At 39.7% G+C, this 22733-nt stretch overlaps 1 protein-coding gene across 4 annotated transcripts; it reads right to left on the bottom strand.

The window, feature by feature from the left end:
• Positions 1–845: 845 nt before the first annotated feature.
• Positions 846–21909, bottom strand: rbl2 (retinoblastoma-like 2 (p130)). 4 transcript variants are annotated; one of them, XM_067493258.1, is made up of 23 exons: positions 21566–21902; positions 20313–20443; positions 18605–18805; positions 17784–17848; positions 17346–17474; positions 15103–15263; positions 14818–14882; positions 14292–14463; positions 13985–14148; positions 11299–11411; positions 11113–11216; positions 10139–10276; positions 8292–8456; positions 7974–8082; positions 7822–7872; positions 6599–6871; positions 6327–6526; positions 5400–5576; positions 5244–5315; positions 4995–5091; positions 4588–4826; positions 4329–4502; positions 846–2975 (listed from the first exon to the last, which is right to left on the bottom strand). In XM_067493258.1, exons 1-23 carry the CDS (start codon positions 21701–21703, stop codon positions 2808–2810), a joined length of 3306 nt encoding a protein of 1101 aa, XP_067349359.1. In that variant the 5' UTR covers positions 21704–21902; the 3' UTR covers positions 846–2807. The 4 variants fall into 4 exon arrangements, 3 of the variants coding, with proteins under 3 accessions (XP_067349359.1, XP_067349360.1, XP_067349362.1); XM_067493259.1 differs by having other exon boundaries at positions 4588–4823; XM_067493261.1 differs by lacking the exon at positions 7822–7872 and having other exon boundaries at positions 21566–21901.
• Positions 21910–22733: the final 824 nt, after the last annotated feature.

Raw genomic sequence — 22733 nt, 5'->3', positions numbered from 1 at the left:
TTGCATTACTTTTATTGTCATAGGTTAAGAAATATAAACAAATTTCTTCTTGCAGTTTTTTTTAATTTGAATTCATTTATTTTTGCTCCTGTAGGTGGAGATCAGTGACATGAGAGGTACTCAGATCATTCACTTTAGTAAAAGTAACAATACCACAATGTAGAAAAACATAATGACAAGTCCTTCCTCAAAAAAGCAGCAAAAGTAAAAGTACAAATTGTGCTTTGTACTAAAATACTTAAAACACTGTACATCAGTATTTATTAGTTTATCATATTTTTATTAAAAAACACTGCTCATATGTTTATATTAAAATTACAAGGTGGTATTAAAGTTCTTGCTGAAGAACTTTAAAGTTCAACCTGAATAATAACTAGTGAAAGCTCTGTATGAAGAGAGTAGTAGTTTAGTGTAGTACTAGAAAAAACTCCAGTTTCAGATTCTTATGACCAGTCAATTCTAAGTTTGAGATATCAAAGAAATAAAAAGATAAACTATTTCAAATTATCTTTAAAAGAGCAATATCTAAGATATCAAAGTGGAGTTGGGAATGACTACTTAAAATTTTCATTTTCCATCTTCCACCCATCTGAATATGTCACATTTTATCCTGGACATTCCCTCACTTGTCACAACCTAGATCAAGGTCATGACAGAAAAAGTTATACACACCCGATGACTGAACGAGAAAAACAACAATCAGGTGAAATGCTGTCAGTCATATCAGACAACTGTGCTGTAGATGTCTTGTAATTGATCCCTATACAAGTCAGAACTGTAAATTAAGAAGTTGGTAATGACATTTCACCAATGTTTGACAGACAAGTAAAGACAAGGACACAGAATCCACCAGGTCAGTCTCAACATTTTATTAGCTCAGGCTAGTTTTTTATCAAGAAAATCTAATAAAAGTGGGCTTCACTAGATGTAAACAGACAGAATCAGGAATATAAAATAAAGGCACTTAACTTACAACAACCTCCATAAAATAAAGTTTTCTGTTCTGCTTTTTACAAGTATTTAAAAACTTTTCAATATGTGACGCTCAACAATAACACAGTTGGTGACAAATGATAACACAAGGACAACTACTTTTCAGACCTTTTGTTACGTCATCTGCTGGTGCAAAGTTCAAAATCAAGTTACTATTAAGTATTTATAAAGCCATGATTAATGAAGAGCCAAGAATCATGCTGGAGGTTTTTTGAAATTAAACTCTTTTTATACCTGTTAACTATTAACTCAACAAGACCAGAGTTAAATATTGTTTGTTTCTGAAAAATCAGTAAATACTGTAGAGAATTGTTAAAAACCATCAAAGAGCATAAAAACAAAGCTGGTGCAGAATGAGAAAGCTGCTGCTACATCATGTCTCCTCACACAAAATGCCCAGTAATACAATTCTGAACCACTGTTATATACAGAAACACCAAGGATAGTAAGTTTTGTTGTGGTCATTTTGCATGTAGTCCCCACCTCCTTACATATTTTTAGTTCAGTCTCAGTCTGACACTGTGGGACCCACACATGTGCACTGGCTGTTTTTATGGTAATCTACATTTGCTCCAATTTAGCTAAGTTGTTTCCACTAAAATATGCAGAATTATCCATTAGCAGCTCCTGTTTGCGGTGTTTTGTGGATGTTCAGACAAATGTCACTGTTTCACTGTTAGTGATAATAACTTAAAAAACACCAAGATTCTGAATGAAGTCCTGTTGCGCCTGTTTTATGGAGGATGGACCTCAAAGATTATGATCTCCTCAGAAAGTGGAAGTCAGCTTGTGTTTCATGTCTATGTTTTCACATTTCACTCTGAGAGACAGTGCTCAGGCTTTTGAGCAGCAGAGAGCATAGTGGGCCAAACCTGTGACCAAACTACAAAAACCAATAGTCTCAGACTGAAAAGAGCAAACTTTAGTGAGAACTTGAGGAGCAACAAAGGATTTGACTTGAACAGAGCTACAGTGTGGAATCTGATTCAAAGCGGATTTTTTTTAAGACTGAATCTGATTGAAAAGGCATTTTTAAACACGTTCACAGCAGATTTTCAAAGAACCTCACTGAATATTATCATTGTATTTTGGTTAGTAAAAGATTCATTTGCCACCGTCCTTTTTACGTGCACCTCTTTATAGTTTAGCCCGACAGTGTTTCACAAATGGTATTTGTTATGTTCCCTGCTGAAAGCAACAAGTATTTCTTAAAAAGATAAAAGATTTGATCCTTTATGTTTCATAGACACCACCTGACACTTTCAGACGTTAGATAACTCGGTGTGGGTGTTGGTCTTACGTGTGTAAGCTGAGCAGATGGTGTGATTCTACAGATTGTTGCTGCCACCTTGAGAAAATAAAATATCGTCAATCTTTTCTATTAGAGATCTTTTATTATTATGACACAGTATTTTCTCATTGTTACTAGATACCAACTTATTCTGTTCCAATGAGAAACTTTGTTTTAACAGAAAGATTTCTGAATACCATAGTTTTACAAAGACAGAAGTTGTTTTTAATGAGATACATTTTTTTTAAATACGAACATTTTAAAATGTAATGAAGTGTTGATATTTTGTCATGTAAAAAAACACAATAAGCTGGTTTCTCATAAAAATGTGAAAAGTTTGTCTTTATAACACGAAAAGAGTTGTTTCAAACAAGGAGGCAGCAACTCACTGTTTGTTTCTGAAGTTCAATAAAACTGCACCTGAAAGTGATCTGTGGGCACGTATGGCAGTGACAGTGAAGGTGTATTGTAGCAGTCAGATGGTGCAGCTTGGACGCTGTGTAATGGGTGTGTGCACAAGCTCTCAGTGGGAGGAGCTGCGGTCGTTGGCGACGTCCTGCAGGCGGCGCAGCAGAGCAGAGTGGTTGTCAGGACAGACCCTCTTTGAGGATGTTTCCTCCTCCAGAGGCATGCTGCGCTTTCTGGTGGGAGTGTCTCCGGTCCGAATCATACTGTTGATCTCCTGCAGACGCTGAGGGGTCAAAGGTCACAGAACACAGGTCAGAGCTGGCTGTGAGTTATAAGAATGTGGAAGGACTTCTGTATTTACTGTTTATCACTCACAAAGAACACTTAAGGCATTTGTTTCTCACCAAAAGTCTATCAAAAATAATCATACATAACTATAAAGTGTATAAATATGATATAATATACGATCAGGTGAGTATATATTTGGACAGTGACACCATCACGTTGGCTCTTTTATTCACAGACCTCAGTTTCAGTGGCAGAAAAGTATTTGGACTGTTACCATTTCATGGAAAATACTAGCTCACTTGAATTTGATGGCAGTAACACATATCGAAAAATTTGGAACAGGGGCAACAAAAGGCTGGAAAGTAATTGCTGCAAATCAAAAACAATTGGAGGAGCATTCAAAAACTAATCAGTTTAACTCAGCAGTGTCCAGATGTGTGTGTTATTCCCTCATTTCTGTCAGACTTTAGGTGACTGTCCAAAGGCAAGCATTAGCATGGATGCAGCATTATTTACATATGGTAACAGCTAGCCAGCTTTTAGCTATAACACCTGCAAACAGCAGCTCAGGAGAGACCTGTCTTCCACCAGCTGATGCAGAGCTGGACTGAAATGCTGATTAGATGGAAGATATTCTCTCTCCAACAAAATGGACAAGTCACCATGCTGATGGGGACCAGTCCGGGTATGACTGAGTAAACTTGCTGTCCTGACTTCCTTTGACTGGATAGTTTTCGGATGGTGAGGATGGACAGGCTAATGCGAGTGCTGCTGCCTTCGAGCCCCAGTGTCCACTGCTCCCAGCAAACAAAACTGCAAAAACTGTTCAGCTAAAGTGCTCAGATTAAAGGTAGTCAATTCTATGAAGCTTTTGCCCCTCACAGACTGCGTACTTTGTTTTTTACTGTATCTCACGTGTGGTATTACCTGTTAGACTGCTGTATTCTGTATCATGCACTATAGTTTAGATTCTGTTCTGGTGAATTAGAATTTTTGTATAACTTTACTCAGCTGCTGTGGCACCTGAATTCCCTTAACAGTCAGTATGAATCTAAACAGCATTGAGTGCCGGAGAACATGTTAGAGGAATGCATTTAAATTTGATAATGTAATTCATGGGTGTGGTTTGTCCTGAAATTACGACATTATGAATATATGGCTGTAATTTTTCCTTCGTTTTTCCATTATTTTCAACCAAACCCTTCAATACAACCCGACACTGTAATCAAATCCACTATGCTGGCTACAAAGTCAACATGATGGTTTCCGTGTGCAAGTACGTGTGGACCTGACTGTATACTTTATATAGTGTGTACAGTGAGAGTGGTGCACAGTATCAGGGTCTCACGTTGGGGGGGCTGCTGCAGATGTAGTAGTAAATCTTGTCTCGAGGAGTCGTTGGTGCGGGGGATGAGTCGCTCTTGTGAGGGGAGATGTAAATGGAGTGCTTGCTGGACAGAAGCATCCTACGAGGAGAGCCAGTCCTTAGGGTGGGGTATGGACACAGAGGGGGGGAATCCATCTACAAACACACACATGCACAGTTAACAGTGTTAAAGCAGGCGCAGGAAGCAGCATGTGCCCAGGGTGGGGGAGTGTGAACATACGCCTGCAGACGGGGAGTCTGGTGAGTATCTCAGAGCAAAGGGTCTCATCTGTCTGACGTAAACACTGTTGTAGAAGTGGATCAGGTCTCCTCGCTCCTCGTCACCATCACCCAATGAGGAGGAGAAAGATGAAGAATTTTTGTTGGAGGTGTTAGTAGGTGTGGAGGGGGTGCTTCCGGGCTGAGGGGCTGGTAGGGTGCTGCTGGAGCGAATAGTAAGCGGACTGACGTCGCCACCTGCTGGGTATAGGGTGGGTCAGTTAGTCACAAACAAGGCAGCGGCTAATTGGTTGTATTTATAATTGGTTGTTTTAATATGAATTCACTCATTTCTGGGGCAGAAAATATTCAACACTGCCTGTTTTTTTATTGGTGTCCACCACTTCTTTTGTGTTTTACTTTCCACACCTGGTTCCTGGCTGGCATCAGCAGAGTTGTGCTTGTTGGCATCGTTGCTGCCGGAGTGACGTCTCCTCTTGCCTGAGATCCACACACTCCTGTAGACCTGAAACACACACACACACACACACACACACTCAGGTCAGGTGGAGAAAAGCTAGATGCTGCATGATGTCTCACTGGACGGTAAAGACCACAAAATAATTACTGTAACATTACAGCACAGTGACAGTGTGTGTTTTCTGCTCAGCTTCTTACGTGGCTCTTGGCCTGAGGCTGGGTGCGGTAACACTTCATAATATTCTGGAAGGACTTGTCCTCTTTGGTCACCTGACAAAACCAAATATTTACCTCAGTAGAAAGACACAAACAGTGTGGACGCACACTCAAGCTAACACACACACACTCACACACCTTTGCCATGACATAAACAGCACACATAAGGAGCTGGTCGAGGTGCCGGTCCATCATCAGCTCAGTGCAGTGAACCAAAGAATATTCAAAACATGTCCAAATCTTCCTCCTCAGCTGTGATGAGATGTCGAGTTTAGCACAAAGATCTCGTAGACGCACACTGGCCAGGTGGTACACCTGCGAGGGGTGAAATACCAAGAACCATAAGCTACAATCAGAAACGTAAGCCATTGAAAGCATAAGACATGGTATTAATCAACTGTGCTCAACCCAGTTCTCCCTTTTGCTGGTTTGCTGTGGTATCTGCTATGCTCCACCACACTCTGCATTCTCCTTTGTGTTGTAGTAATTGTCAATTTAAAAAGAATAAGAAGCCTCAAAACTCGTCAAAATTCTTGCTCAGAATCTTTAGAAGTGGATATCTCTGCACTGCTGCTAATACTGTTCAGTGCATCTGTGTCACAGGAGGCATTGGCAGCACCTCTCTACAATAATTGTCTCTAGTTTCTGGTACCCACCTGTTTTTTACATGTTTGTCTCCCTTTCCACCTTCTAGTTTTGTCTATTTGTCCCTTGTTAAATTCCTAGTTTCAGTCTGGCTTTATTCCTTGTTTTTTAGTTTTGTAGTCATCCCTCTGCGATTTACCAGTTGGTTCTCCTTCATAGGAGTGAGGTTTGTTTTTGTTCGTTTGTTTGTTTGTTTTTTCCCCCTGTTCTGTGTTAGAATCTTTAATAAAGCTCAATCTTTTCACTGAACCTCTCTCGCCTTGTTGCTCTTGGGTCCACGTTAAAACTAATCCTGACACCTAGTCTGCTGTTGAGCTGAATCTCAGACATTCTCCACTTACGTTTATCCACTGTTCAAATATAGAAACACATTCACAGTAGATGTAGTGTCAGTTATACAGATAGAACATATTCCCTAACCTTCCTGAAGAACAGAGACAGAGAGCCTTTCCTCAGCGGGCTGCTGGCTGGTTTGGCGGCTGGTTTGGTGGGGGGCGATTCCACAGCAAGAGTGCTGGCAAGTGTCTGAGTGGACAGAGCTTGCAGTGTGGCTCCACCCTGTCCAGTGACACTCACCTGGATGGGGATGAAGGTGATTCCTCCGCTTTCATTGGCTATACCTGCAGAAGTCATTTACAATCAATAACCAGTTACAGTTCTTCTAATGCACCTCTGTGTTTTCAGCCTCTTACCCTGCACAGGTATGGTGACCGTCTGCCCGTTGTTGGCAGTGACTGTGGCAGTTGCCATGGTGACCACTGTCTGCCCGGCCGGGATGGCTGCGACGAGGCTTGGTTGGCCAGTCTTGGTTACGTTAGCTGGTGTTGTAGTGGTGTGACTGGAGGAACTGTTGGAGGTGACGCCAGTGTCACTGTCCACAGGGTCGACAAACAAACGTCGGCAAGCCGGACCCTTGGGGGGGGAGCTGTAACGGTCCAGCAGGGTGGTGGGGGAGGGGGATACACCTGGAGGAGGGTGGGTGGGTTACATATTTCAATACACATGTTGTAGATACAGAACTGTTTAAGATCCTCAAGACACTTAAAGGACAAAGTGAAACAGAAGCAAGAGGAATGATTAAATCAAATAGTTCTCCCTGGATGCTAGTTTACTCATTTTAAATTAAAGAGACGGAAAACAGTTTTCTCTAAGCTTAGTGTTCCTATGTTTACAGAAGTGATTAAAATTAAATGTAGTCAAACAGAATCTTTGCTGGCATTTCCACCAAAACTCTGTATGTTTACACATTTATATACTCAAATACAAACCCCAATTCCAAAGAAGTTGAGACGATTTGTGAAACATAAATAAAAACAGAATACAATGATTTGCAAGCAATAAAACCAAACAAGATTCTGCAGTGAAATCATTATCAGAAACACCTCCCTTAAAAAAAAAAGCATCCACAAACATAGGGTTAGATTACAAAGGTTTTGAGTAAGGGGTAAATAATTATTTTTTCTTCTTCCTGCTACCTTTCATGAAATGTGCACAAGAAGCAAGAATGTGTTTTGCTACAAATTGAGTGTTCATTGTCTAGAGCGGAACAAATTAAAAAAAATGAAAATCAAAAGGCCCTGGAATGTTAGGTGGCTGAAATTCTATATCAAGCATGAATGGAAAAACTTCTCTTTTAACAATTAAATCAGTTGGTCTCCTAAATTCCAACTTACAGAGTGTTGGTAAAGAAGAGGAGGTACAACACAGTGCAAACATTCACCTGTCCCAGTTTTCAAACATGTTGGTGGAATCATAGTCCAAATGAGCAGAACAAAATTTGTCAGTTTAAAATTTCTTGGTACTATTTCTAATCTAAAATGGGTTTCAATAGTTTGCAAATCATTGCATTCCCTTTATTTGCATTTTACACAGTGTCCTAACTTTTCTGGACAGCAATTTTGATATTTTAACTCACATTTATCAACTCTGCACAACCAGGTCCAAGGTTTAGAAAAGGAGAAGAAACCTATCAATCAAAGACAATGTACTGAAACATCAAATCTGAAGTACTCTTAGTTTGACCAGTAAAGAAAACCCGCTGGGACAAAGAGCAGCAGATAAATGTACCTTTGACAGAGCTGTTAGAGTTGAGTTCAGGTCCTTGGTTGATGGGTGTAAGAGGAACACTGCCTGTGCTGCTTTCATTATTTTGCTCCAGATACTGTGGAGGCATCACCTGAAACACAGACACACAATAAGCACCTGCTCTTTATCTCCCTCATTCCCTCCCATGTCACCAGTTGCCATTGTAGTTGGTTTAGATTCACACTCAAAAAACACTGAAAAAAATAAATTCCACATGCTGAGCTATTTAACCAAAAAAAAGGAAGACATTTTCTTGCATTAGATAATCTACAGTTTTCCTGTGTCTCTGTGCTGACAGACCTCCTGGCATGTGGGGATGTGGTCTTTGGCCCCATGGAGACTCTCCCACAGTGGGGAGTTGCTGGTCCAGGCCAGACTCTCCAGAACCTGCTCTTCCACCTGGTTCAGGTGTTTTACCACCTCCCGAAACAGACCCTGCTCCGAGCGCACCAGCACCTCGATCACCTGCATACAGAGACACAGACAGTGAGCAATGAATGACAGAGAGTCTTTTATTTTTACTGTTTTTCTCTCAACTTTAGACATTTTATATATATACATATAAACACCCAATTAGAAGAGTCAACTTTCCTCCAAAGATCTGCATACCTTGAAATCCAGTTGGATACTGACCGCTTCTACATTTAATCTGTCTCGATATTCTCTAGCCCCTTTCTTCAGACCTGCTCGTCCCTCAGCTCCTAATCCCTGGCTCACTGACAGTATCCGTGATAAATGCACTATGCTGAGGAGTGCTGAGAGGAACTGATGCAAATCCAAGACACCATCAGCTCTTGGTGAATACCAGAGTCTGCTTGTGTCCTTTTCCTCACAATGTCTCCAAGACAAAAACTGAATACTACCAGGGCAAACTTAGCAACACCACTGACACCAGGAAACTGTTCTCCACTTTCAAATCACTCTTCCAAGCCCCCGCACCTCTGTAAACTCAGGCTCAGATTACCCCACTACTGAAAAACACTACTGATGGTCATGGAATCCCTGTGGGTTGTCTTATGTCTTAAACTCAACAGCAGCTGCCGGCCTCATTCAGGTCTACAATTCCTCCCCCCACTGCGCTCTGTCAATGAATGGTGTCCGAGGGTGCTTTATGTTGCCAATTTACATACAAGGTGTACAACGAAAATGTGTCAGATGATCAGAGGTAGGGTTAGTCCTGAGTCGCTGCCACTATGGACCAACCTGACCCGATCCCTAACACGTTTTTTCAATTACATCATGTCAGAGTTTGTCCCCTGTCAGGCAACAGTAACACATGTATTTCTTTATTAATTATTCATGTTTTTATTATCATTATTATATTTTATTATCACAGTCCACTAGGCAGGCTGATCGGAAGTAGTGAAATGCATGCAGGACATGTAGACGACAGCCACAGCAGCTACAGTAAAACAGAGAACGTTGACCACATTGCAGAAAAAGCAGCCTGATAGATGAAGGTGGTTGGTCCTCAGAGGGCGTAATGTTTGTGTTCAAGGATTTTAGCTTCTTCACCTTCCATTCTTCAAATTTCAACCCAACAATCACATGTAAGTGTTTTTTGTTCCAACCTTTCATCCCTCTGTCTTTCGTGCTCTAGTCATTTCTCAAACAAGTTCAGCTTCGTCCTTCTTCGAAACCTGACTTTGACTGTGACAGCCCATAGATTCTTCTTCTGCTTTTCAATTCTTGGAACGGACTTCTTCATCTTTTTCAAACCCCATTCACATACACATACACTCACACAATCACACACAGATTGCCATGCAAGCTGCTGACCCATTAGGAGCAACTTGTGGTTCAGTGTCTTGCCCAAGGACACTTTGTGACGTAGCCAGGAAGGACTGGGAATCGAACCATTGACTCTGTGGTCCGTGGACGACGTGGCCTTACAGACTGAGCTACAGCCCCCTGATTTTAGCACCCTGAATTTATTCCAATGTGTTCTCAAAAAGGGCAGTACTTCCCTGTGAAATGCAGCATAAAGTGTAATATGGTAACAGAAAGGATGTGGGTTCTAGAGAGTTAGTTGAGGACAGCAGCAGAACCCAAATCTCTGATGTAAGTAACTGGGACTTTACCATTCAGCGTATTTAATATCTGACAGATAATTTTAAAATATGTAAGTGGATTTCAGATGCTGATACCTTGTAGAAGTGATAAGCAGAGAGCTGAAAGATGTTGATCACATTTGGAAAATCTCCTGGAGGTCTGTAGGAGAAGATGACAATCTCCAAACAGCAGGCGAGCAGAGAGCGATGGAAGACGTCCTGCTCGAGAATACACTGCAACATACAAACACTCATTAATGACTTGGCTTCTGCAGCTACTTAAGCTTTAATTGAAGGGTTTTAGGACAAATGAAAGCAAACCCAACTTGTTTTACAGTGAAGGGAAGTAAATATTTGACACAATATTTATTATCATTACATATATTTCCAGGGCAGCTAATTATAAAAAATTAAGACCAAATGTTGTTCTAACTTTAAAAAGCAGCATAGCTAAAATCATAACTTACAGCCAAGGGAAGGGACCCCCAACCTTTCTGTTTGGTGCTTTTGAGTTTCTTTGTGATTGTTTTACATTTTTGTTGTTTTGTAGGTTTCTGGCCATTTAATGTCATTTATTAGTAATATGTTTGTGGACCCACATTTGTGGATGTTTTGTTTGTGTTTTGGTCTGTTTCCATCTGTTTAGCACCTTTTAGTTTGTTACCAGTTGTTTGTCATTATTTTTGAGTCATTTTGCATCATTATGTGGTTTTTGTGCATCTCTTTGTGACCATTTTGTGTCTTTAAACTGAGTTCCTTTAAACACGTAATATAAGCAGTATTGCTGTTCAATATTTGAGCATAAGTGTTGAATATGCATTAAGAAAAATTTATTTATTTTGTTAGCCATACTGATCAGAAGGAGTTAGTTCCATTGTTTTTAAAAGGATCTGTAAATTGTTTTAATTCCTACAATGTTTTGAACCAAACCTTAAAATTAAACCTGACAATCTGCACTTTATTTACTGTTTTATTTCACATCCACTGTGGTGATAGACAGAGATGAAATTATGTCAAATGACGGTATCTGCAGTTTTGCCAAGAAATAAGCTTGTGTGTTTCACACTCACAGACAGGTCTGCATCTCCCAGTATCATCTTCTCTCTCTCAATGATGGACTCCAGGATTCTGTAGTAGAGTGCCTCTGCCAGATGGAAATACTTCATTGCCATTTCTGCAAAGAAAAAGATTTTCAAGTAGGTGGAAAGGAACAAACCACTGATGTTTTCTAAGATTGGATTTGTGTGGTCGTTCACCTTTCCCCATTCCTCTGTTCTCTGTGACTTGGTCCTCGTGGTGCTGAGAGAACACATCAAACATGTCCTTCAGACGCTGACTGATGACCTGACTTGGGTTTCTAGCACAGCTCCTACAGCAGATTGGCGACATGGTTTCTGTCATTACACCTTAGACGATGTGAGTGTGAGAGAAATTTCCTACAATTGGAAAATGCCTGTTCATAGTGAACAAATGTGTCCTTTGAACTCTGCTTTCACACCTCAGCAGACCTTCTGTCTGCACTTTCTTTAGACTGGTGCTTCATCTGGGAGCTGTCCCAGCAGGAAACACATAGGAGATGAGTAGTATCAAAGACTTGCTAATTAGGTTCCTGATCACTGTGTTGTACCCTGTATGTATGTTCTGTAAGGTTGATTTGCATTGAGTCAATCCTTTGTCCTTTTGTATGAATTCAGTACTGAGCTGACTGGTTAAAAGGCATTTATAACCTGTAAAACCTGGTCAATCTGATTTGGCCCACTGTGAGTAAACTGCTCTCCTTTTGCCTCTTCAAGTTGCCTTACAGTTTTTACCACGATAGATTTTGGTGTCAGAAGGGGGATGGACACTTGGCCTGGACTCTGACGGATGAACATTACGTTGTGCACACCAGTAACAGTTAATTCCTCTTTTCAAGTTGGGAAGCCTCTCCTAAGGAGCCAGACCACCGATCCAATCCAGGAGCAAATAGAGTTTAATACAGTGGTGAAGTAGCAAAGGAGAAACATGAGCAGACTAGAACAAGGTCAGAGTTCTATAAAACTCACTACTCAGTTGGGTAAGTGACAAGGCCTTGTCATAGTAGTTGAACTGTTGTGTTGTTGATTACTGATGTGTGCGCCGCAGTGAAATCTGAGTCGCAGGAGGAAAGACAGTACCAGGGAATGGGCTACTATAGAATAGCACTGGGTACTAATAGAAGTAAAAGCCTGGCCTGGGCACAGTTTACCAACTGAATTGTTACCATAATGTTAAGAAATTTACACTTTTAATCAATTGACTGAACAGTGTGAATTGGTCATGTGATTCCCCAGAGGTCAACAGTGTCACAGAAATGAATTGGTGCAATTCAAAGCTGATACAAAAAAACAATGTTGACTTTTTCTGGCATGGCACCAATTTGCAGACGAATTACTGTGTGAAGCTTTCCTGTTTGCTGTGGTGCATAGTTAACTCAACTTTCTCCTCACAGGATCTAAACCTACACACTGAACTGCAAACCATGCAGTCCCTAGCAAGCATATCTACAAAACTTTTGAAATTAGATGCAACACTGCAAAAAAGGGACATGGCTTAGTCCAATGATAAACTTTCTTTACCTAATTCATGCTTTCATTTGAATGCAAAACTAGTTCATGATAAAGATCACATTTGCAAAGGGGGAATGTGAGCATATTTCAACACCTATTGGTACAGCAAGGTTTTTATACCATGGTTCTTTCCATCATATGGAGCTAAGTACTACAGGAGATTTATAATCTATGCAGCACACAATGTCTCTGGTGCCTTTAAATGCCAGTGCAAGACCCCCATCCACCTGATGGGCTTGTCGAACATTGGATAATTGACTAAACTGAACTATTGCTGTGTCAGAAAAAGAGATATTGCTTGACTATGGTTTGGCAAGTGGGTTGAGGTTTTTTCCTTTATTCCCCAAACAGGATGCATCTACTTTGGTAAAGGCCCTAACACATGACCTTTCAGTTAAGTAGTAAAGTTATTAGTGACAATGTTCCTGGGTTTACTATGAAGGTGTTGAACAATTTGTCAAACTAATTTGGTACAATAGATGGGTCTATGCCAGCCACTACAAGAGGACTCCCATACCAGAAAAAGAACTACGCCCAGTGTACCCTGACTCGAGAACTGAACGCCGTGGAAGACAACCAACATGGCACAGACGGTCAAATTTGTCCCCAGAATTGTTCAGCTTAGTGAGAAGGGAGAAGTGCTGATTGGGCTTGACCAGCACTTCAAGCTCCAACAAACATCAAGAAAGGTGAATACAGGAAGGTGACAAACGAGACATCTGGTGCCCAACGTTGGAGAACCCCACACAAGAGCAACCACTCAGAATGAAGGAGTGAAACCTGAAGATCAGATTGTGCATTTATTCTCTTCACCATGGATGCAGCAATCCTGTGGATGATCCATGAATTATTGCGAAATTAATAGACTCAGCAACTCACCAACAAGAAGTGTGGATAGACCTACATGTTTGCTTGACCTATATTCTTCCACATAGTCTCTGTCATGGATGATTGATGACCTCTGGATACAATCAACTACTTGTATTACCACCAACAGAGGCTCTTCAATTGCATACACACAACAACATCAGAGGATATCATGGAAGAAAATGAGATGACAACAAGCATGCTGCTCACAGACAAAAGGGTTGTCTTTGCAATTTTTGGAGACCCAATTAGTAACCTTGTACTAAACAACAATGGTGCTAGAGGGACTGAGGTCACTGCGAATGGGACTGAAAAGACATTCAAGCTACTGGTTTGATGTTATGTTTGCAAGGTTGGAAGCCTTCATTTTGTCTGTCTTCACAGGTGTTATTAGAGGCATTACCTCACAGACCTTGTGTGGGCTAGAAGCTAGGTTCAGCCTCATGGCCCAGCCTTGAATATGTTATTACTGCAGATGCTAACATACCTGAGAGTTTCTGCTAGTTTAGCACTCGGCCCTTGTTTGGTTCCCGACAGTAAAGTGTGGAGTCGGCCAACGCTCTTCATTGGAGATGAGACTGGAGACACCAAACTGTTCTCCTGCACATACTTCCTTCCTGTTAGAGGCGTGGAAGCCTTCAAAGATGAGGCCTGAGGAGAAGAGGAGCAGCCAATTGTACATTTAGATACTAGTTAGCTTATATTTGCAAGAGAAGATACAGCAGTGATTGTATGGAAAAGGAGGTTGTCTGCCACAAACAAAATAAAAATAAAACACACAAAATGCATCTTACACTGAGGTTGGTGTGAAGCCTGTAGGCGGTGCTGTCCTGGTTCTCCACTCCCTCCCACAGGCAGGATCCTGGTGTGCCGATGTCTTCATTTGCCCCCTCACCAATGAATATTCTCTCATCCAGACTGCCAGTGGCTAGAATGTGTTCCTCATACACCCTACTGAGAGACAGACTGAGAGGAGACAGAAGAGAATGAAATCAAGAATAAACTTATTAATAAAGCACAGGTGATTCAACAGGTGGAAGTGAAAGTGATGAACAAATAGCAACAAAAAATTAGGGGAGAGTATCTGAAAATCAATCAATTTAGGAAATTAAACACAATTTATTAAAGGGTAACTTCGCGCTGAATCTAGGTAAAGGTAAAAATATCTATTAAGCTAAGTTGTTTTTTATAGTGTTCATTGCAACCGTAATGTTCTGTTTTTCTAAAGCCCCCCTCCTTTGATTTCATTATCGCCATGTGATCTTATTTCATAATTATTTAAAACATTGTGCCACTGTGCAGTGACATGCTGAAACTCACAAACTGTCTCCGAAGTTCATGGGATCCAGAAAGCCGGTCAGACTGTCCTCTTTTCCTCTGAGAATCTGTAGTAGAAGAAGGAGAGGAAGTTGAATTTGACAAAAACCGCACACACCATCAGAGCATTGGTGTTTATTTCCTGATTGTGGTGGTAGGAAGCTCAAAACCACATTGTGCAGGTCATTTGGGGACAGAAACATTCATTAGAAAAAAAACGTAAACCCGTGGTGTTAAACACTATAGGGACGTAATGTTGACGAGCTTGAGAACACCACTGTCACTTACCCTCTTGTGAAAGAGTTTCTTAATGAATGGTTTCCAAAAATGTTCTTTTACTCCTTTGGCCTCCAGCACCAGACCATCATGCAGCTCACACAGCTGCTCTATGAAGCAGTATGGACCTGAGGATGGTCTGAAGTCTTTACTGCTGAAGTCCTCCGGTAGACCTGGGACACCAGACACAAAGAGAAGTCACAAGTGACCAGAACAATAAGAAACCTGAAAACTAGGCATGCTCAGAGAAAACAATCGCCCTAAAGTCCATCCATCCATCATCTGTCACCGCTTATCCTTAGTGGGTCACGGTAGAGCTGGAACCTATCTCAGCTGTCATCAGGCAAGAGCCAGGGTACACCAGTCTATTTCAGGGCCACAGAGAGACATACACAGACAGTCAACCATTCACACTGATTCACCAATTAACTTAATATGTATGTTTTTGGACTGTGGTAGGAAGCCTGAGTACCGAGAGGAAACCCACGCAAGCACATGGAAAACACGTAAACTCCATACAGAAAGGCCACGGCCAGCTGAGGCGTGAACCCGAAAGCTTCTAGCTGTGAGGCGACAATTCTATTATTAATCAGATAATTTTAAAAACTATTCTGTGTTTTACTTTGTTTTCTTGCTCCTATTGTTGATGACTTTATGCACAGCTCTGACAGGGCTAAGAAATGTCAGGGTAAAAGGTTCAGGTAAAGTAACACGTTCACAGCATTTCATGAAAGAACTATTTATACTGCTTTTGCTTCTATTTTCTCTTGCTGGATTCTTTTATTTTGTGCAGGAAATCAGGAGATCTACACAGTTACTTGTACTCTTGAAGCGTACTTAATAAATAAATCTGATTCTGAATGAAGATCCATTTTTCTGCTCTGAATGATGTTAATTCAACAGGGAAGTTGCATGTATGGGCATGATGTGTGGAAGCTGATCACAGTCTAATCATCTTAAATCAGTGTAATATAAAACGTGAAACACATGGTTCTTCTCTCTCACTCATCTCCTTTTCTGCAGTGACTGGGGTCAGTAAGGTTTTATTTTGACCTTTTCCTAGAAATTCTGTTTATATTGCACTAGTATTGGATGAAAACTCAAAACTAAAAATATTATTCTTCCAGATTTGGAAAAACAACGCTTTTAAACAATGTTCTTCTTCTTCTTTTCCTTTCAACTGTTACCGTTCAGGGGTCTCCACAGTGAATCATGTGCCTCCATCTAACCCTCTCCTCTGCATCCTCTTCTGTCACACCAACTAACTTCATGTCCTCTCTCACTACATCCATAAATCTCCTCTTTGGTCTTCCTCTAGACCTCCTGTCTGGCAGCTCCAACCTCAGCATCCTTATACCGATATATTCACAGTTTCTTTTCTGAACATTTCCAAACCACCTCAATCTGGCCTCTCTGATTTTATCTCTGAAACATGAACTTCCCCTCTGATGTCCTCATTCCTTATCCTGTCCATCCTCTTCACTCCCAAAGAGAACCTCAACATCTTAAACTCTGCTACCTCCAGCTCTGCCTCCTGTCTTTTCTTCAGTACCACTGTCTCTAAGCCAAACAACATCTCTGGTCTCACCACCGTCTTGAACACCTTTCCTTTACTTCTTGCTGATACTCTTTTATCACACAACACACCTGAAACTTTTCTCTGCCTGTTCCAACCTGCCTGCACTCACCTCTTCACCTCTTTTCCACATTCTCCGTTGCTCTGAAACGTTGACTTTAAGTACTTAAAGTCCTGCACGATCTTCACCTCTGCTGGCTACAAATCACAATGTCATCTGCACACATCATAGTCCATGGAGATTCCTGTCTGATGTCATCTGTCAGCCTGTCCATCATCAGAGCAAACAAGAAGGGGCTCAGAGATGCAGACCCACCTCCACCTTGAACTCCTCTGTCACACCTACAGCACACTTCACCACAGTCTTTCAGCTCTCATACAAGTCCTGCACTACTGTAACATACTTCTCTGCAACTCCAGACGTCCTCATACAATACCAAAGCTCCTCTCTCAGCACCCTGTCATACGCTTTCTCTAAAACTACGAAGACACAATGCAATGTGATATTGCATTGATATGATAGTGCAGAAATAAGAAATTGATTCACAGAGCCTTCTATAAAAAGCTACAACATGCAGGAACAGGTTAAGAGCTGATGCGTACACCTGTGCATCCCTTTCTATTTTCCACAGAAAGTGAAGTCATAAATGAGAGAAAGCATCAGTGCCGAGTTTAACACCTTTGAAGTTTGGGTTGAGCAGGTCCTTTCTGGCATTGCACAGTAAAGTGTTGGTGAAGACCAAGTCGAGAGCACAAAGCAGCAGATGATATGAGTTCACCAGGTCATCGCTGATCATGGGGAAGTTCCCTAGACAAAATACAGACAAATATGACACATGAGAGAATTTTAATTTCTGCTGGCTCAGAACCATGACAGTGTTGTAAAATTCATGCAGGCAGGTCTAGACCAGCCACTTCAGCAGTAAAGGCACCAGGAGTTCTCAGTAAGACCAATATGTTTCCAATAAACCTCAGTCATATCACTATCACATTTAAGTCACAGAAATAATTTAATTAAATGAAAAATAGATTGTCATCTGCTGGAACTACAGATCCATTTCTGAGATTTTCCATTTTAAAGCTTTTAAATACTGTCCTTCAAAGAAACAATATTTACCTTTAGCATGGACAAACAAAACCCAGCAGAAGTTAAAGACCTCAGTCACAGTGCAGGGATGGCGTCTGAAAAAGGCACACAAGAGGGAAATTTAAAACAATCCCAGTCACTTAAATGACAACATCATTTGTGTGCATGCAATACAAATTTAAAAGTGTTGTTTCACTGTGGCAGACCCACCATCATGAAAACCTCAAACAATGTAACCTTCAGCTAAAAGTGAGACTATAAATTATGAAACTATGCAATAAATTATTTTTGACTGTGGAGCCTAATTATCCCGGGAATTTCACCAACATTGTACCGAATCAAAATGTAAGTAGTTATTTTTACCCATCAGTGTGCTCTGAACAGTTGATTTATGGATTACAGTAAATGTTTGAAGTAAAAAAGGGATTTTCTTATCCTGGCATTTTAATTCTACATTTAAAAAAGATCAGAACAGAAAAAGGTAGAATATTTTATTTTATAAAAATTATTAAAACCATGTCATAGCCCTGGTTTGCTTAAGCAGTTAGCTGGTTGGTGCAATAACTTTACTATACAGATATATTTTTGTTTATCTAATTTATTTATTACAATAATATTTGGACTTTTTTCTTAAAACATTCCTATTTCATTTTGACAACATTACCATTTTTATTCACTTTACACTCAATACACTACAATACTTTGACTAAATGTTAGACATTTTGGAGGTAACATACTGCTGTTTTTAATTTATCAGGAAGATTAAAAATTTCAATGTATTTGATTAGGTTGTGTTTAGGCTCATGAGAAACATCACATACAGCTGAAGTCAAAGGTCACAAAGGTCCCACCTTTGTTTGCGGCTGCGGTGAACTCGGAGCGGTTCCTCTGAAGGGGGTTTGAAAATGGCTTTAAACATGGGAACATACTTCTTGAAGATGACTGCAGACACAGTAAAGTGCCTCTCCAGCTTCTCGGTGCTCTGACAAAAATCCTGAGGCAGGTTGGCCATGTCCTGCCACTTCTTCATCTTACTGAAAAACTCAATCAGGCTGAGGAGGAAATAGGATACAAGAGTCAGCAGGTCTATGTGTGTTTGACTAATCTGTGTGGAGGGGTTTCTCTAGATGGCGATCACCTACATTCTCCTCTTATACCAGCATCAGTGGTAGATATTTTATCATTATATTATTATATTATATATTATTATATTATATTATTTCTTTATTTATACAGGTTAGTTTCACTTTCAAGATAGACCTGTTTCGTAAAGAAAACACATTGCAATCAATACAAGCCAATAAAATATACAATATACATGGACATTCTGCAATATCAAAAAGTGTCTTAAAAATATAAAACATCCTTAACATAAGAGTACATGTTAAAGATGAAACATATTTCAGATGTTTTAATTAAGTAAAAATACCAATACCACAGTTTAAATATAAGTATCAAAAGTTCTCTTTATGCAGAATGCCTCATTGGTGAAAATAATGATATTGTATTATTGTAACTGATACATTATTGTGCTCATTACAGCAGTATTACAGCTGGTAATGACAGAGCTGATTATAACAACTTTAGAAATCCCGAGTCAGTTGGTTCAATTCCCTCCCCAGGATCAAAAAGTCTGATCTTTACATATGATTATAGGTCTATGTTTTTTGTTGATTATGTTTATTGTTAATTTGAATCTGTAACTAAAGCTGTCAGATAAATTATTTGGTGTAAAAGTATGAATTATCATGAAATGGGGATACTTTGAACTACGTAAAAATACTTTTACATGCAGTAGGCTCTATGCTATGAACAAAATCTCAATTTTAAACAACTTTCAATATTAAAAGACTTTTTTATTTAACCCTATACCTTAATATTTCAATGTGAACAAATAAAAACAGCATGAGTGCCCAACATAAAGTACTTTAACAAATAGATCTTTAAAAATGTGTTGGTGCAGCTGCTGCACATGTAATTGAAATTAATCTTGCTCTTTTTCCTTACAGTATATGGGACATTTATCATAGGGGAAGAAGAGATTTCAAAAAACTGTTCCATAAAAAGGGAGGTAATCAGGTTTAACCTGAGAGCAGTATATGAGGAAGTAAACTAACTATGCCAAGATTATATATTACAGTTTTTCAATATTTCTTATCATTTGACATTTAGCTGAATGCTGGAAATTCTTTTTGTAATTATTTGTATTAAACAAGGGTGATGAAATTTTAACCCTAACTCTAAACCCTTTTAAGAAATGGGTGACAATAATGTTTTTATACAGCTAGTATCTATGTTCATCTGTAGGTCTCATGTTAGACCATTGAAAAAGAAACAAAGATCTTGCTGTCTTTTTTTTTGCACATTAAACCAGTTTTTAAACATTTTACTTAATTAAACAACCTGTGATCTTACTCTTTGCTCTCCACTGTCAAAAACAGCCTTTCACTTGTTTTTAACCTGAGTAATTCTAAAATATTGTGTACAATATGTGACTGCAATACTGTGCTCACTTTTATTATTGTCATAGGTAAAGGATGTTTGTCACTTTTGACCTACCTCATTTCTGAGCAGCGCAGGATTCGAGTCAGAGAGACATAGTTTCCCTCAGCGGTGCCTTTTCCCACGGTCGGTACAGAGGACCTGCAGGCCACATAAAGAGCACAGGCCAGCCAGTGCAGCTCGCTGCCCTGAGAGAGGGAGAGGTAAAAGAGAGGGGTAGGCAGTGGAAGAGGACGAGACAGACATATATTAAATATAAATTCTAAAATACAAGTACATCAAAATGTGTTTTTAAATGTAGTACTTAAGTAAATCTACTAGGGTTTTTTCCCACCAGTGTGTAGAAGGATTTCAGGCTAAAGTTTCACTATAAATAAACCTGAATATTATTTAATATGCAGGTACAGTCATTAATCATGAGTCAGGTTGTTGCATTAGGTTACGCTGACTAATGTTAGAAATCATCCTCTCTAGTAGATTTACCTCATCCAAGCATGATTATTATTATTGTAGTTAAAACCACGTAATAACATGTTCAACCTTATATGTTAGGATTTTCTCCTGTGCACCAGTGCCAGAAACACAGTCTAATGTAACAACATTACCACAGTGTAGAAACACCAAACACCGTCAAGTAAAAGACTTGCATCAGAGACAATTTAAGCAAAAATACAAAAGCATTAGCATCAAAATATACATAAGTTTAATAGTGCTAAAAACTTAAAGTACTCATTATGCAAAAGGACACAATATTATTTGATTATATTTATTACAGTAGTATCATGTAATCCTCAATAATGAGGAGCTGATTCTAACCATTTAATCTGCTTCTGCAGTGGAATAACCTATTGTGGAATAACGTATTACACACACACATATATATATATATATATATATATATATATATATGTAATATATATATATATATATATACATATATATATACATATATACACTTATATATACTTTCCACATTCCATCTGACCTGCAAAGCAACAAAATACAAATACACACTTAATGTACAGTACAAGTAGCCCACTTTACAGTACTTGAGTACATGTACTTAGTTACTTTCCGCCACTAATTTATGTTACTGTGCTTTACACTCAAACTTTATAAAGAGGTTACAGGTTGAAGATGGCGTTAATTATCGTGTCCAGTAACGCTGGTTAACGTTAGCAGGCTAACGACAACGGAGGTCTAAAGCTAGCTGACGTTACAACGTTACGGTAAATACGGACCCTGGCGGAAAGCGGCACCTGGAAGCGGAACGTTATACGCCACGGCACTAAGATACATTTGGTTTTTACCTCCAGTGTAAAATTCCTGCTGATGTTTTCGTAGGTTTTCCAAGCCTCGTTGCTCGCCTCTTCGTCCATATTCAGAGCCCGACACAGATCTTCAAACCCGGTTCGGGCTTTCTGCAGAAGCTCCTCGTCTTCGCTCATTTTGTGGCTTTCTGAAGAAACTCAGAGAACAAAACCCCGGTTTGAAAGATGGAGAAAAACACCGACACGAAAAACAGACGGGTTTTATCCAGCTGGCTGCCTGAGTATTATCACAACGGCGTTATTACGGTGTTGTATACGGCTCTGTACAGTGTGGCCATTTAAATGTCCTTTGACTGACAGGTACTTTTACGCGTAGCTGCTACAGACGTACGGAAACCTACCAACGATGTGTGAAACGTCAGTTCGGTACGTACTTCACGTAGAGAATAGAAAGACCAGCGTATCTTACCCCCGCCCACTAAACGTGCGTAGCTAAGCACAAATGGGTGGGTCCACTGCCAGTCAAATACTATTACTTCCGGTTGTTTTTGTTTCAGCTTGGCAGGCCTCACGGTAGTTTTTCAGGAAATCCGTTTGTAAAAGCCTTGCAATCGCTTTGTTTTTTAACGTACGATGACTAACCGATACATCAGCTTCAGAATCAAAACGCATAATATAACGTATTATTAAATATAATGATTATCCATTGAACAGAGAAACCGGACGAAATCACTCGAAATGTAAACAGTGACACTTCATGCTTAAGGGCCATTCATAAAGAGTTTATAATTGCAATTGTATACTGCTGTATATATCCATATATTCCACATGATTGCAAGAAGCTTGCTTGGATAAATAGCTAAACGTTTCTAATAAAGAAAGAAAGAAGTGTAGTTGACATGATCAAATCTTTGGATAACCAAACCTGGATGACTGAGATACAGTCATACAATATTAAATCTATCATATGTATTATAGTATAATTGTATTGTTAATAGTATGTACAATAGGTATATCCTCCACAACTACACACCTCATACTACCCACCTACATTTGGTTTTTTCATCTCTTTAAATCTACATCTACAAATAACTGTTTGAGCACATGGCTTCTGAAAAACAGCTGGAGAACCAAAATTTTATTTAGAAACATCAATTAAAACTAAAACTGTTGATAAAATGTATTCAGATCTTTTAATTAGGTACCA

The sequence above is a fragment of the Channa argus genome, chromosome 23, assembly GCF_033026475.1.
Source record: "Channa argus isolate prfri chromosome 23, Channa argus male v1.0, whole genome shotgun sequence".
Taxonomy (NCBI): Eukaryota; Metazoa; Chordata; class Actinopteri; order Anabantiformes; family Channidae; genus Channa; species Channa argus.
Note: the sequence above shows the minus strand (reverse complement) of the source record. Positions and strands in the feature narration are given on the sequence as shown.

Bases quoted from the DNA above. Each gene is read 5' to 3' on its own strand.
- rbl2 (XM_067493258.1), bottom strand. From the start codon at position 21,703: ATGAGCGAAGACGAGGAGCTTCTGCAGAAAGCCCGAACCGGGTTTGAA. The intron at 6,872-7,821 runs GTGAGTTAAAAT...ACCCTCCTCCAG, and splicing joins GTTGTGCAGAGTTGATAAAT to GTGTATCCCCCTCCCCCACC. The intron at 2,976-4,328 runs GTGAGACCCTGA...TTGACCCCTCAG, and splicing joins TCTGCAGCAGCCCCCCCAAC to CGTCTGCAGGAGATCAACAG.